The following is a 15,152-nucleotide window of genomic DNA, read 5'->3' on the forward strand; positions in this document are numbered from 1 at the left end:
TTCATGGTATGACCCATGGTTCTAGTGTTATACGAGAGGGAGAAAAATTGATCTTTATCCACTTTCCCCACACCATGCATGATTTATAGACCACTATCACATCTCCCCAGTCTTTTTTTGAAACTAAAATGCCCCAGGTGCTGTAGCCTTGCCTCATAAGGTGCTCTAGGCCTCTGATCATCTTGGTTCCCCTCTTCTGTACCTTCTCCAGTTCTACAATATCCTTCTTTAGGTATGGTGACCTAAAGTAGGATTGGAATATTACACAGTACTCCAACTGTGGCTATACCATAGTTTTGTATAAGGGGGTTGTACTATTAGTTTTATTTTCAATCCCCTTCTTAATGATCCCTAGCATGGAAGTAGCCTTTTTTGCAGCTGCCACACATCGAGTCGACACTTTCAACGAGCTGTCCACCACAACCCCAAGATCCCTCTCCTGGTCAGTCTCTGACAGCAAAGATCCCATCAGTGTATATGTCAACTTGGGTTTTTTTGCCCCAATATGCATCACTTTACACTTGCAAACATTGAACTGCATTTGCCATTTTTCGCCTACACTCCCAGTTTGGAGAGATCCTTTTGGAGTTCCTCACAATAGGTTTTGGATTTCACTACCCTAAATAGTTTGGTGTAATCTGCAGAGAACTGCCCAGGGACTTTTTGTATGGGGCAGTATATAAATGTACTAAATAAAATAAATAAAAATAAAATAAACTTGGCCACCTCACTGTTTACCCCAACTTCTAGCTCATTTATGAATAAATTAAAAAGCCCCGGTCCCAGAACAGATCTCTGGGGCACCCCACTTCTTACTTCCCTCCATTGTGAAAACTCTCCATTTATACCTACCCTCTGCTTCCTGTACTTCAACCAGTTACTTGTCCCCTCATCCCATGGCTGCTAAGTTTCCTCAGGAGTCTTTGATGAGGAACTTTGTCGAAAACCTTTTGGAAGTCCAGTTATACTATGTCAACCAGATCACCTTGACCCACACACCTGTTTATACTCTCAAAGAACTCCAAAAGGTTGGTGAGGAAAAATTTCCTTTTGCAGAAGCCATGCTGGTTTTCCCACATCAAGGCCTGTTCTTCTATGTGCTTTACAATTTTATCCTTGAGAATGCTTTCCATCAATTTGCCCGGAACAGACATTAAGCTAACTGGCCTGTAATTTTCCCTGGATCCCTTTTTGAAAATTGGTGTTACATTGGCTACTTTCCAGTCATCCAGGACAGAGTCTGACTGTAGGAATAAGTTACATATTTTTGCAAGGTGCTCAGCAATTTCACATCGGAGTTCTTTAAGGACTCTTGGATGGATGCCATCTGGTCCTGGTGATTTGCTAGTTTTTAATTTTTTCAGTTTAGGACATCATCTCTTGTCACCTCTATCTGACTCAGTTCTTTAGCTTCCTCCCCTGAGAAGTCCAGTTCAGGAACAGGTATACCCTCAGTATTCTCTGTCGTGAAGACAGATGCAAAGAATACATACACAAAGACATACACAAAAACAGATATGACAGAAAAAGAACAAAATATCAGACAGACCAATAGGATTCAAAGCTACAGGGGTAGTCCTGCAACAAATGTGGTGTAGTGGTTAGTGTGTTGGACTACAACTGGGGAGACCAGAGTTCAAACCTCTGTTCAGCCATGAAACTCACTTGGTGACTCTGGACCAGTCACTTATCTTTCAGCCTAACCTACCTCACAGGGTTGTTGTGAGGATAAAATAACAATGTAGATCACGTCCTTGGAGGAAGAGCAGGATATAAATGTAAAAATAAAATAAATCAAATGTACTTCTGGTATAAAGTGACACAATAGCTATTGATTTGAATCTAAGCTATACTCACTTATATAAGGTCCTGATCTGGTAATATAAATTTGACCAAAACTTTGAAGCTTTCTTTTTTTTTTGTTTCCAGGGAAACAGTAGTTGAACAAGCCACACCCCTCCTGCACATTCAAATGTTCAGTTTAGTTGAATTCAGCTGTGATGCTTGAGCTTACTTCCCATAATCAGAATAAAATTGCCAGGAATTTTTTTTACATTGCACTGGGAAATATTCCAGTACTTTGTCAACAGATATGCAACACTGCCTTTGAAATGGCCTGCAAAAAGGGTTATGATAACTCTAATCTAAAACATTTAACTACATAATGATCAACTGAGATTTATTTTCAAATGTGTATACATCATTCTTTGTCAAGCAATGGTATCAAAATTTGTATACTGCATGGACAAACAGTATATGTCACAATAAAACAACTTTTAATCCATAAATTGACTATAAAACCCAATCCACAAAATAACTTAAAAATTAATTAAAATGCCATCAATAATAGAATCAGCACCGATCACACTCAGCCAGCACAGTATGCATTCCTATAAAGTCATTTTTTAAAACTAGAAAGCAGAAGGCCAGTGTGGAGAGGGCCACACAAACTTCTACAGCAGAGTTCCAGAACATGGGTGCCATGACAGAATAAGACATACTCTACCGTGTATGTTTTTGCTTTTTCTCTAAAATGCTTATTTCATTTATAGTATAAGATAACTAAATAAACACTACTTAAATAGAGACATGAAAGATAGTAAGGCAAATTAGTACTATGTGCCCGTTCAGAGGGCCTCATTAACTTTCCCTTGTACAGTATGTCTTTTACTAAGTTACACAATCACAACCCTTCTCTACAAATATAATCATTCAAAATAGTTGTTTCCTAACAGTCTGACCAAAGGGTTGCAACAAAATTAGCTATGGATTAAAATTTTCATTTTTGCTCTCACCAAACCATTTTTGTGACAAAAAATCACAAGATGAGAAGGGTTGCCAAGCAACTTCAAGAATTATCATCATAACACTATCTAGCTAATAAGCAGAAATGTGTCTATGTCTTTCGGGTAGCATATTTTCAGCATGAGAATTTTTTCTCCCTCTTGCAGAACCAGAGGTCATGCCATGAAATTGATTGCCAAGAAATTCTTTTCTCCCTCTCGCAGAACCAGGGGTCATCCCATGAAATTGATTACCAAGAAATTTAGGACTGACAAAAAGAAGTACTTTTTCACACAACGCATGACCAACTTGTGGAATTCTCTGCCCCAAGATGTGGTAACAGCCAACAACCTGGGTGGCTTTAAGAGGGGTTTGGATAAATTCATGGAGGAGAGGTCTATCAACGGCTACTAGTCTGAGGGCTATAGGCCACCTCCAGCCTTAGAGGCAAGATGCCTCTAAATACCAGTTGCAGGGGAGAATCAGCAGGAGAGAGGGCATGACCTCAACTCTTGCCTGTGGGCTTCCCAGATGCATCTAGTGAGCCACAGTGTGGAACAGGATGCTGGACTAGATGGGCCTTGGGCCTAATCCAACAGTGCTGATCTTAAGTTTTTATCACAAGAGGAAATGCCAGATGCTGATCCCTGCAATAATGGAAGTTCTCCTCATCCTCCAAGCATTGTTGCTCTGCTACCCAAATATCTGCAATGTCTAATCAACAGTATGGCAGCAGGAAATGGCTGGGTGCAAATTATTTTCAACTGCCCTGAAATAAATGTATTCCCAGAAAATACATTTCTGAGAAATGTATTTCCCAGAAAATACTGGATAATATTTTGTTTCAGCAACAGGCTACGTAAATTAGCTCTGCATGAATAATATCCTGTACTTTTATAATATATCAAGGAAAGAATGGATAAAAAGATAATATATCTTGCTATGTCTCTAATTATTCCAAGATGGCAAACTAGAATCTCATTTCTTTGGCAAGCAGGAGATATTAGTTGACGATTCTTTTGCTAAATAGTCAAAGCTACTGCTGAATCCGACATTCTGTATTCTAGTCATATGCATTTTGGAGCATAAGATAATATTTAGTATAAAGGTCATAGCTAGGACAACAAATGCTTTTATTATTTTTCTGAAGATGATTCAGGGCTCAGTATGGTTAAGAGTCAAATGGCAGATGAGCATGTCTAAAACAGTTACAATTAATGCGGCTAAATTCTTTTTAATGTTAGCTTTAATAGTATGTCTGGCAGCTGCAGATATACTATAATTTTTCACTAAAGGCATGTGTACATTTTTAGAATAAATTTAAAATCCAAGGTGTATCTACAAATACATCCTCAGGAAAGAAGCTTCAGACAGGTCCGTGTTACAATATTTAGGAGGACTATGGACATCTTGAAGACTGGAGATGGTCAAAGAGGGCATCAAAGGAAAAAGTTGAAATATCCATCTATTTATGATACAGCTATTTTATTTCAGAGACAGTGTATGACATCTAGACTAACATAGTGCTCATGCCATGGGACAGAGGAGATTTTTGTAAATCTCCCCTTCCCTCTAAAGTGCATTGTGCCTCCTTAAAATATGCCCGAGTGTCAAGCAACCCCCCAAGAGTATACTTCAGAGAGAAGGGGAGATTTGCAAAAATTGCCACTCCCCTGTAACACCAGCGCTGCATTATTTTGGATGAGCCAGTGTGATCCTACAACTAATGCTGGCTTAGCACTAGGAAATAAAATAAAACCTGGATTCATATCACTTCTTAGCCAGAGATTACCAGATTGCCTTGGGAAGTAACTGGCCTAGATCCAAAGCTCCGTATTGACCCCACTGGCCTTCTATGTGCTGCCTCAACACAGAGATCATAAGAGTGGGCCCTCTGATCACTCCTAGCTGTGACAAAATTTCAGGTGGATTCTGGTGCAGTCTAGGTAGATCAATCCATGCCTGTGCCGTACCTCTACAGCCATTTAGTGATGTGCCTGAACTGGTCCAGAGGCCATTCTACAGGCCTCCGGACCGGTCCGGACATGGGCGGTTCAGGTTCGGGTGGATTGGGGTGGGGGGTTCCTTTAAGGGCGGGGAAGGGTTTACTTACCCCTCCTGCGCTTTCCCAACTCTGGCGCCCGTACTTCCTTTAGCAATCAGGGCAGCAGGATACCTCCCTGCTGCCCCTTTCCCTGCTTGGCTGTGCGTGAGCCTGTATTTCCTTTAGCAATTGGGGCGGCAGGGTACCTCACTGCCACCCCTTTGCCCGCTTGGCTGTGCGCGTGCCCCTGCCGCCCCTTAGCCCACTTGGCTGCAAAAGGCTTTAAGAAGCCCCTTCTTAAAGCCTTTTGCAGCCAAGCGGGCGAAGGGGTAGCAGGGAGGTATCCTGCTGCCCGACTGCTAAAGGAAATGTGGGCGCGCATGCAGCCAAGTGGGCAAAGGGGCGGCAGGGAGATATCCTGCCGCCCTGATTGCTAAAGGAAATACGGGCGTGCGCGCAGCCAAGCGGGTGAAGGGGCGGCAGGGAGGTATTCTGCCGCCCCAATTGCTAAAGGAAATACAGGTGCACGCACAGCCAAGCAGGGAAAGGGGCAGCAGGGAGGTATCCTGCTGCCCCGATTGCTAAAGGAAATATGGGCGCCGGAGTTGGGAAAGCACGGGAGGGGTAAGTAAACCCTCCCCCGCCCTTAAGGAACCCCCCACCCCAGTGCCGGACCACAGCTCCGCGGTTCCATGCACACCCCTACAGCCATTCTGGTCAACTAGCAACATTTTTACTCTACAACTGGAGTATTACACCACCACTTAATTTAATATCATGCACGGGACAATCAGACTGCATTACTTTCATCGTAGATGGATTTAAATGAGAAAAAAATCCCAATCTTTTAATTATCACCACCAATAAATGTGTGCCCTTTATGCTCAGTGGCTACAGCCCAACTCAGAGTCAAGTATGCTTAAGTCTGTTGATTGCTTTCGGCTTAAGATCATGCTTCACTCCATGTTGGATTCCAGCCTTGGTGTGTAAGAATAAAATAATTACGGATTTTGTATGGAATGGTATAGCAAAGGGAAACAGAAGCATCATGTTGCATTCAAAATGAACAATTTATTAAAAACAGACTGCTTTGATAATTTTACATAAGCGTCTGACTTTTATTAATATGATTTCAGTGTCAGCATCTTGTCTATCTTGTCAGCATGTTCTTGTCATAGGCTATGATCCAGAGAAAATATAACTTGTGCATCTAGTGGGGCTTTTATCTTTTTCACTTCCCTAGCAGCAGCTTCTCAAAGTCCTCCCATTGCTAAAGGCACTTCCTGGATTGTGGCCATCGTGTTTTACCACTAAGCATTTTACTTGAAGTTCTAATGCATGTTACAAAACAGCAAAGGTTGATTTAGGATGGTAATCTTCCATTTTCCATAAAAACAAGCTCCAGTTTCTCTCTCCATGTGAATGTGTCCACAGCTTCAAAATGGGCTCTGCTTAAGTAACTTGAAGTCACTTTGCTGACAGAGCAAAAAGAAAAGCCAGAAAAAGTCTATCAATGTTTTACAAATAATACTGCAGGGGTTTAGTAAAGTTAAGTGTTATACCAGAACAGTCTCTCAGAAAACCACAAAAAGCAATGCTACCGTTGTTCTAAAGAACGGTTTCAAAACCACAAAAGAAAGGACATTCAGGATGGATTGCTGTCTGTAGCCTTACCAGCAAGCTTAACCACAGCAGGAACACAAAAACTGGGCATGAGGAACAATTTTAACATCCCAACATGTCTGTAATCCCTAAACTGTTGGTATATATCGCTGAAATAACCTTTTGTGTTAAAGCGGTGAATTCTGTATCTTCTGCCCACAACTGCAGTGGAAAAACAATTACAATCTATTCTATTATCATTGTTTGGCAAAATGTATTGCTATGACTGAAGCAAAGACTTCAAGTCTGAAAGTTCATTTGAGGCTTATTAATAAAGCAAAATAATAATGACAGTGGCTGACATTCAGTGCAGATTAGTTAGGTGGAGCAGGAGTTACACCCTCATGGCGAGGCTGCACTGAGCTCAGCAAAAGGCTTTTCGAGCACAGAGTACTTGCACAGGGGAAGGGGTGAGCAATTTTCAGTGCTCTCTCCAAAAGTGCTCTTTGGCTTACAGGAATATGTCCCTGAGGGCTGTGCAAACTTCCATCAGGGCTGCTCCAGAAGAGGCATGCTGTTGCTGCCTTCCTCCTTGCAGACCCTGGCGATCATTTTGCTTGTTTACAGCAGGAAACACACGGGCTGTTCGGACTTAGCGTGAACCCTTGGGTAGATGAACCTGTGGTTAATCTGTGAAGCCAAGAATCATGCTGTAGATGATTGATCAACTGCAATTTGGCGGCCTCCAGCTTCTGGGCAGAGGAACCCCTCCTTCTTCCTGGTCTGCCAAAACCACATCCCAGCATGCTCTGTAATGCTCACATTGCTAGAGTGTGGGCAAGGCACCAGGGTGTCAATAAAGCGGCCACGATCTTTGAAGAGGCATGCTCAGTGTGATCGTGCCTTTTAACTCTTTCCTCTCATCACTTGCACCACTGCCTTTGTGAGAGCTCTGAAGCTAGAAAGTCCCGCACAAGCATAATTATTGATATGGGGGGATGGCAAGCAGCACTTGCAGATGATCTGGGGCCCTTCTTCCCCTACAAAAAATAGAACAGGATCACTGAAAAAACCAAGGACTTACATTTACTTCAAACTTAGGGTTATTCCATTAATGGTAGATTTTCCTTTGCTGGAATGCATAATATGTGGTACTTCCTATCCGGGGGACCAAGGCTGAACATCTAAATTCACACATGCACACACTTATAGACATCCCTCTGTACAGTTGGAGGGAGCAGTACTATCCATGGGAACTTCAACAAGTTATTCTAAGAAGAACTAATCTGCCTACTTTCCTTTCACTATCCCTGCAACTGGACTAAATTTGGTCCAAATTGGTTAGACAGTTCACAGGTTAGCCCACGTGTGCCTCAAATGTTCATGCATCTGCTGTCTGGAAATGGGGTGGGTGACATCATCACAAACTACCGTACGAGTTTGAGGTGTCCCTACAACTGTACCAAATTTGGTCCAAATCAGTTCCCACTTGCACTTCAAACATTCATGCATCCACCATCTTGAATCAGGGTGGATGATAATCATTACAAACTATGCCCTTGAGCTGACACTATGAGTCCCTACAACTGTAGCAAATTTGCCTCCAATCGGTTAGGCAGTTCACGTTAGCCCAATTGAACCTCAAATGTTCACATGTCCACCATCTTAGATGGGGTGGATGACATCATCACAAAACTATGCCATTGAAGCATCCCTGTGTGTTTCTACAGCTGTAGCAAATTTGGTTCAAATTGGTTAGACGGTCCACAACTTAGCCCACTTGTGCCCCAAATGTTTATGTGTCTGCCATCTTGAATCAGGATGGATGACACTATCACAAACTACGCCATTGAGTTGCCCCTTTGTGTCCCTACAACTGTACCCAATTTGGATAATACTGATCCAGGCATTGCAAAGTTGAAAGTGGGGGGCCACACATGGACGGACACACATACGGAATGCCAGGTGATCTTATAAGCCTACTGGAAAGCAGGCTAAAAATACAATATTCAGGCATGCAAGACAACCAATGTCGTGCTGCCCAATCAGACAACACACAGAACAACTTTAAAAGGATGCCTTGCTGAGCAGCCATGCTAGATCAGGTGTTTTGTGAATGAGAGGGTTCATTGTGCAAGTGCCTCTTCTCCTCCCCCAGATGGAAGCTGCCAAAACATTTTCTATGGTAATTATAAGTAAAAATCCTACATGCCGGGCAATGCCAAGATGTGTGTTGCAGGTTGCTCATGAAATCCAATCCCCAATCTCTCTTGGTGCCAAGTGCACAAGAAACCAGCCATCCCCTTCCTTGGAGCAAGTCAGGCTTTGCCTATTATACCCCTTTGAGCACTTGTATTTCGAATTTCAGCACAGGAGAAGTGCCATAGAAAAACAGACTTGCTAGCCTCCCACCACCTCCCAGCATACAAGTCCCACTGTTGATGAGTAGGCAAAATGGACAGAGACAGACACTAGAAACATGTTGTCTCTTTAATTGATTGGGTCACAAGAAGATGCCATGGCTGAGGTTTCCTCAGGTGTATTCCTGAGGAGGGATTGATAGGAACCCCGCAGTGCACGGGGTCAGCACACTGGTATTTCTGGTGTGCCATGGTATAACTCCTCCAATGGTCTGGCATATGTGCCCTGTGTAGGAAATTGTTCAATATCTTGTGTTACCAGGGCTTCATGCGTTTGTGCACAAATCACTGCAGTCCTGCATTGCTGGAAATGTTTCTTGCTGTACCCATCTTGTCATCCCATCCTTTTATTGCAGATGGACAAGGGAGGAGGCATAAGATGCAGAGGAAAGCAGGCTTGCTCCAATGTGGTTCTTTCCCTTTAAATGAATGAACTCTGGTGATACAGCAACCCTGTTGCCAAGCACTGGCAGAGGAAGTACAGTGACAACAGTGGGTAGATCAACAGCTCCAAGAGGTGGCCAGTGAGGAACGTGGATGAAATGGAATTGACCCATTTCTTGGCTGCTCTGAAACACCCCCTCTATGGTTTCAGGAAGAGCTAGAGCACAAAAACCAGGTTACAGATGCAGCAAAATTCAGATGAAACAATGGCCCCTTGGAACCTGAAGTTCCAAGTAAAACTCACTACAAACCAAAGCTTCAAATCCAGGTTTGGGAGCAACAACAGAGCCATGGTTGCGTGACGAAACCATGGCTTCACACTTTTGGATGACCACAGACTCAAACCTCTGGTACGTTTATCTCTGGTTTCATGTTATGTCCAAATGCAGCCACAGTGTAGCTACATCAAACTTAGCTGATAAAAACAAAGCAAACCTCATGGCCACTTCAGACATGATACTTCACTACACCAAAGTACACACTACAATGTGAGCCTCTTCTCATGAGCAGTGAGAAGGCTTCAGAGAGGGTTGTGGGGAAGGTGGGCTAAATTTATCTTCTCCACGTACGATTGCTCCTCCTGTGCTGGGCGTACTCCCCACGTGCCCAGACAATTCCCTGTGCGCCCAGCCAGCGGGGAGGGTCAGGGGCCAGGATGTGTTGTCTCAGCCCCCGGGATACCATGATGCACTGCGTGAGTGTGTAATGCATCATGAGGATCCCTCCTCCCTGGGTTCCCACAGTCTGGCAGCTGCAAGCAGCTGTGGCTGCCAGATGATTAAAATAACGGGGCTAAAGGAGCATTCGCTCCCTTAACCTCGTTTTCAAGGGTGGGTACTTAGTGGGGTTTGCTGCCATGGTGTTGCCAGGATCAACCTGATCCCAGCGGTTCACACACGTGTGCAAAACTGGGCTGGGCTCCCTTAGCCTGGTTTTGCCTGCGCGTGTGAATAGCCTCTGTGTATCTGCCCATGTTGTGAGCTCCCACAAATGGCAATTCTCCCTTCTACAATGGCAGACTCCAGCCTAAATCTGCTTCCTTGTAATTTCAACCAAGTTCCACCCTCAGGTGTAACAGAAAACAAGTCTGCTCCTTCTTCTATGTGACAGCCCCTCTGTTATTTGAAGGAAGCAGTCGTATCCCCCCTTAGTCTTCTCTTCTTCAGGCTAAGCATATCCAGCATATCATTTGTTTCCCACAGGACATGGTTTCTAGATCCCCTCACCACTTCTGTTGTCCTCTTCTGAACCCATTCCAGTTTATCAAAGTCCTTCTTAAAAATAGCTACTCAACTAGCTGAGTGGCTTGGGGGTGCTTATCATGAAATCAAGCAGATGCTCATATAACACAAAACGTTAGGGTACATGTATTCCCTTGACTGTAAAGAAAACATAACCAATGAAGCAGCCATATGAGGAAAAACTGAGGATAACCAACTCAAATCAATGAGGAGAAATGTTTTCTACTAACATTTCACCCAAGGTAAATGAAGTTGTGGTTCTACAGTCTGACCTTGCCAAGCCAAGACAGGGTTATCTATCCTGTCAACCTTTTCTAAACTTGCAGACTCACATGCATACCACTAATATGGAAGGAGCTGAGGGCCAAGGGAAGGGGTTGGCAGAAAGCTGCCATTTGGACTTGCTTCCCTCCATGTGACAAATTATGTAACTTTTTAATGGAATTTGTTCCGCTGGAATTCTCTCTGTAGCTAAGATCTAAGGGAATGATCTAGTTTCATGTCATTACAGTAAAAAATAAAAGTCCAGTAATTAGCCTCCAAAAATGCATTGAAAGTTTTGATTTATAGATTAACCAAAAAAAAAAAAAAATCACAAACCACAAAAAATGTCTTGCACTACTGAAACTTAAAAAGTGGAATGTATTTAAATTAAATTTGGGAACATGTTTTTTCTTCTTGACTACTGCATGCCAAATTTTAGCCAAGAGTAAAATTTTATAGTAACGTTATAAATGCTGGGGTGGGGTGGGGGGAATCAAGATTAAAATCAAGAACTGCTGACATCAGATGGAATTACTTTCTGCATCAGCCATGTTGTTTTAGTTCTAATGATGCCAATCCAATAAGTGCTAGTGCCAATCCAACAGCAGAAAAATATTTTAACCAACTCTGGACTTGTAAATAAACTTAATTGAAACCAAATAAATATGTTAAATATCAGGATGCAAATTTGTGATTATGTGTTAGTTGAAAGGAAAATATTGAAATAAAGGAGAACCTCAGTATTTGTTGGGGTTCGGTTTTCCGCTACTACAGCGGATATGGAAACCACAAATACTGGGTTGTTGGTGCAATGGAATCAGGTTCCAGGAGAGGTAAATAGGTTAAAAATAGCCATTTTTCTTTTCAAAATGGGGCTAAAAGGCCCTAGAAATGTGTGTGTGTGGGGGGGGGTGGCCTAGTGTACTCATTGAGACCCCAACAGTCCTGAAATGTCACCCAAGAGTCGAAAATTGGCCAAAAACCTCCAATTTTTGTCTTATTACAAGTGGGGGCTAAAGGGCCCTAGAAATGTGAAGGGGTGGTCTAGTGTGCTCCACGGGTCCCCAGCAGTCCAGAAATGCCCCCCAGGAGTTGAATATTGGCCAAAAATTGACATCTCTTGCCTTTTAAAAAACAGAGCTAAAAGGCTCTCGAAATGTGGGGAGGGGAGGGCTAACGTGCCCCACGGGTCCCCAGCAGTCAAGCAGTGCCTCCAAGAGTTGAAAATTGGCTGAAAATCACCATTTTTGCCTGTTTTTGAAAAGGAGCCATAAAATAGTTCCCAATGTCAAAATGGAGGCTGTTAATGACCTCCAAGGTCATTTCCAGCCACCACCCCAACCTGCGGATATGTGGATTTAACCCTTTACAAAACCTCCCCCACCCCATGTATACCGAGGTCGGGTGTTCATTACCCGACCGTGGATACCCAAAACCACGGATAGGGAGTCTGTGATTAATGAGGTTCTTCTGTATAGACATAACACCTACGCATGCAGCCTCCGAAAAGACTGAAGATAGGGGCTGGGATCCAGAGGGGTGTGTGTGTGAGTATATTCATTCATTCATTCATTCATTCATTGGATTTCTATACCGCCCTTCCAAAAACGGCTTAGGGCAGTTTACACAGAGAAATAACAAATAAACAAGTTGGATCCCTGTTCCCAAAGGGCTCACAATCATATGTGCTAGATACATGCATACAACAGACTTCATAAAACAAATAAACCCTGCTACCACAACAGCCCTACAGTGGCACACCTGAAACTGCTGCCACAAGCTATAGGGATTTCAGAACTGATTTGGGGAGCTACGATTCTGGAAAACAGAAAAGCCCCACTGTACACACAGAGTCCCTTAAGCATGCAAGAACTGGCTCTCAGGATCATAGTTAATGCACACTGTACTCAAAACAACTCTTATTTAATTTGTAATGCTCTGGAGCAAAATCAAGGAAACACTTGTGTTAAGGATTAAGCCACAATACTGCTTATGATTATTGTTTTGGGATACCTGGGGGGCAAAGCACTTGATAAAACAGACGTCAAATCGCAACTCAAACAATACTGAGTCTCCCAGTGAATTCCACAGGATTTGACATTCATAACTGCAAGCTATATTTGTGCTCATGTTCAAACAGAGCATGCAAATTAGCATCAGAGCTCCAACTCACAATAGACTTCCTATGTGATCCTTGATGCTGAACAACCTTGGGTTCACATTATGTTACAGCCATCTTTGTACAGAATGGGTCAACTGCAATGGGTCTACGGACCAGAGATTTAGGTAAGTTGAGAGGTAAAGCTTGAGACACCTCTACCCATTTGCTCAGTTGAATTGATCAGTTGTATACAGTTTCATATCTTTGAAAAAGAGGTACAACGATTTTGAATAGGAGTTATGTTCTTTACAGAAGTTTGAAATACAGCAAGTATTTGTTCTTACGTTGCGTCATTTGTGCTCATCTGCATTTAGAAAACATTTAATAGTAATAGAAGATCTCATGCCTACCTTATTTTGGCAAATCTGGTGAACTGATCTAGAATGAACATCTGGTATCACTGCTGCACTACAACCTGCATTGAGGTCAAATACTTCCAATGCTCGGTTACTACCAGCTGCCAGTACAATATCTGTCATCTCTGTAAGTTAAAGTTCTGTTATATCAACTGTGTGTTATAGAAATAGCAGTAAATATTTTCACAACTGTTTATATATATTTCAAATATACATAAAAATATAGCATGCATACAATCACACATGATAATACCCTACATAATATAATAATTTGAATTACTTGAATTTAATTATTGTTGGACTGAAAAGATGTTGTTGGCCTGAAAGGGTCCTTGGCCCACATGCTGCACAGCAGTAGGTGGACAGAAGAAGGGCTGCTGCACACTTGCAGGAAGCCTTAGGTGAATGACCTTAGGACGGTGAATGCACACAGCTGGGCATGTGTGGAGAGGGGTGAAGAGTGATTTTCTTCTTCTCTGCACTCACTACAAAAGACCTTTCTGCTTGCAGGAACAGGTCCTTGAGTCACACAGCCCTCAGGCCATTGCAACAGCCCCAGGAAAATCTACAGCTCATAAGAAACCGTGTGCCTTTCCTAGGTCTGCAGAGAAATTTAAAAGATAATGAAGAAGATGCCTTTTAAAAAGTAAAATCACCACTTCAGCTGCTAGCCCCGACTGCCACGAGCAAGATTAGGCATATGCAGCCTGTCTTCTGCCTGTGCCTAATCGGGTAAATATGTTTTGGCATCAGGGGAGTGGACACAAGTAAAGCTTCAGCAGCCAAGTTGGGGCCAAACTGAATTTGTTTCAATTAACCCTGAACCAGATGGTTTTCTGTTTGGGTCAAATTGGGCCATTTGAGCTCAGATTTATTTGCCAAAGCTTTGCACACTCAATAACATTTCTGTCTTGGGCCTTCTGAAGTAGTGCTCTGCTGAGGGTTTTGAAATATTTTAGCGGTTGCTATCTTTAATGCATTTGTCTTAGTAGGTTTTCAGGTTTTTTTGTACACCACCTTGAACATAAATAAATAAATATTCTGTGTACAGAGAAAGCATGTGGAAGGTGGTTAATGAATTTAAAAATAAATATATTTTAAAAAAAGATTACTCAAGTTATCTAGTCCCACTGATTGATAGCTATTTTTTCTTTTCTTCCTGATTGGCTCTGCACTTAACTAACTGGGAAAGGCCATAACTCAGTGGTAGAGCACTTGCATAACTTGTAGAAGGTCTCAGATGGCTCTGTCAAGGACCTTCTCACATTAGGGCCAGAAAAGACACTGGTAAACTGCTGGCAATGAGAGCAGGCAGTACCGAGTTAGAATGACCACTAATTGAAGACAGGTCTTTATATCCTGCTTAAATTATGGGTGTGGCCCTCAGAAAAAAACAGGTTGCTCACCTGTAACTGGGTAATGTGCCTGTGCAGGACCCTCATGGGGTAGAATGCTGAAGCTCATTGAGGCGACCGAGCTCTGCCCCCACGCCTACAGCATGCTACTTAAAAGCGGGCTGGGTACCATGTTCTTCAGTTCTTGGACAACCACTGTGGAGGACGATCATCCAGAATCAGGTGCGTTCATCATCCAAGGAGAATAGCATGCACACTCAGTACGTATATAGTATAGAACTGCTGCAGAGGGGTGGGCCGGGAGGGTCTTATGGATGTCCACAAATCTCTACCAGATCAAAGGTTACGGGTGAGCAACCTGTTTATCTGGATCGAGATCCATCAAGATCCATAAGAATGGGTGTTTAGCTAGCTCCCAAGAGGAGGAGGATGTAGTAGTAGCTATTTTAACACCCACTTCAAAACGCTTCTCCCGAAGCTC

General features: G+C 42.8%; 1 protein-coding gene across 11 annotated transcripts in view; it reads right to left on the reverse strand.

Annotated features, from left to right (window-relative positions):
- WDR27 (WD repeat domain 27) overlaps nucleotides 1–15,152 on the reverse strand; it is a 169,097-nt gene that overhangs the window by 73,911 nt on the left and 80,034 nt on the right. For all 11 annotated transcript variants that reach the window (XR_008316483.1, XM_053297383.1, XM_053297418.1 and 8 more), the window contains exon 21: nucleotides 13,311–13,432. Coding sequence is in view for 10 of the 11 variants with exons in the window: in XM_053297383.1 (XP_053153358.1) it covers nucleotides 13,311–13,432 (122 nt within the window). In the remaining variant the exon portion in view is untranslated. The remainder of the gene's footprint in view (nucleotides 1–13,310; nucleotides 13,433–15,152) is intronic.

Source organism: Hemicordylus capensis, chromosome 1 (assembly GCF_027244095.1).
Source record: "Hemicordylus capensis ecotype Gifberg chromosome 1, rHemCap1.1.pri, whole genome shotgun sequence".
Taxonomy (NCBI): domain Eukaryota; kingdom Metazoa; phylum Chordata; class Lepidosauria; order Squamata; family Cordylidae; genus Hemicordylus; species Hemicordylus capensis.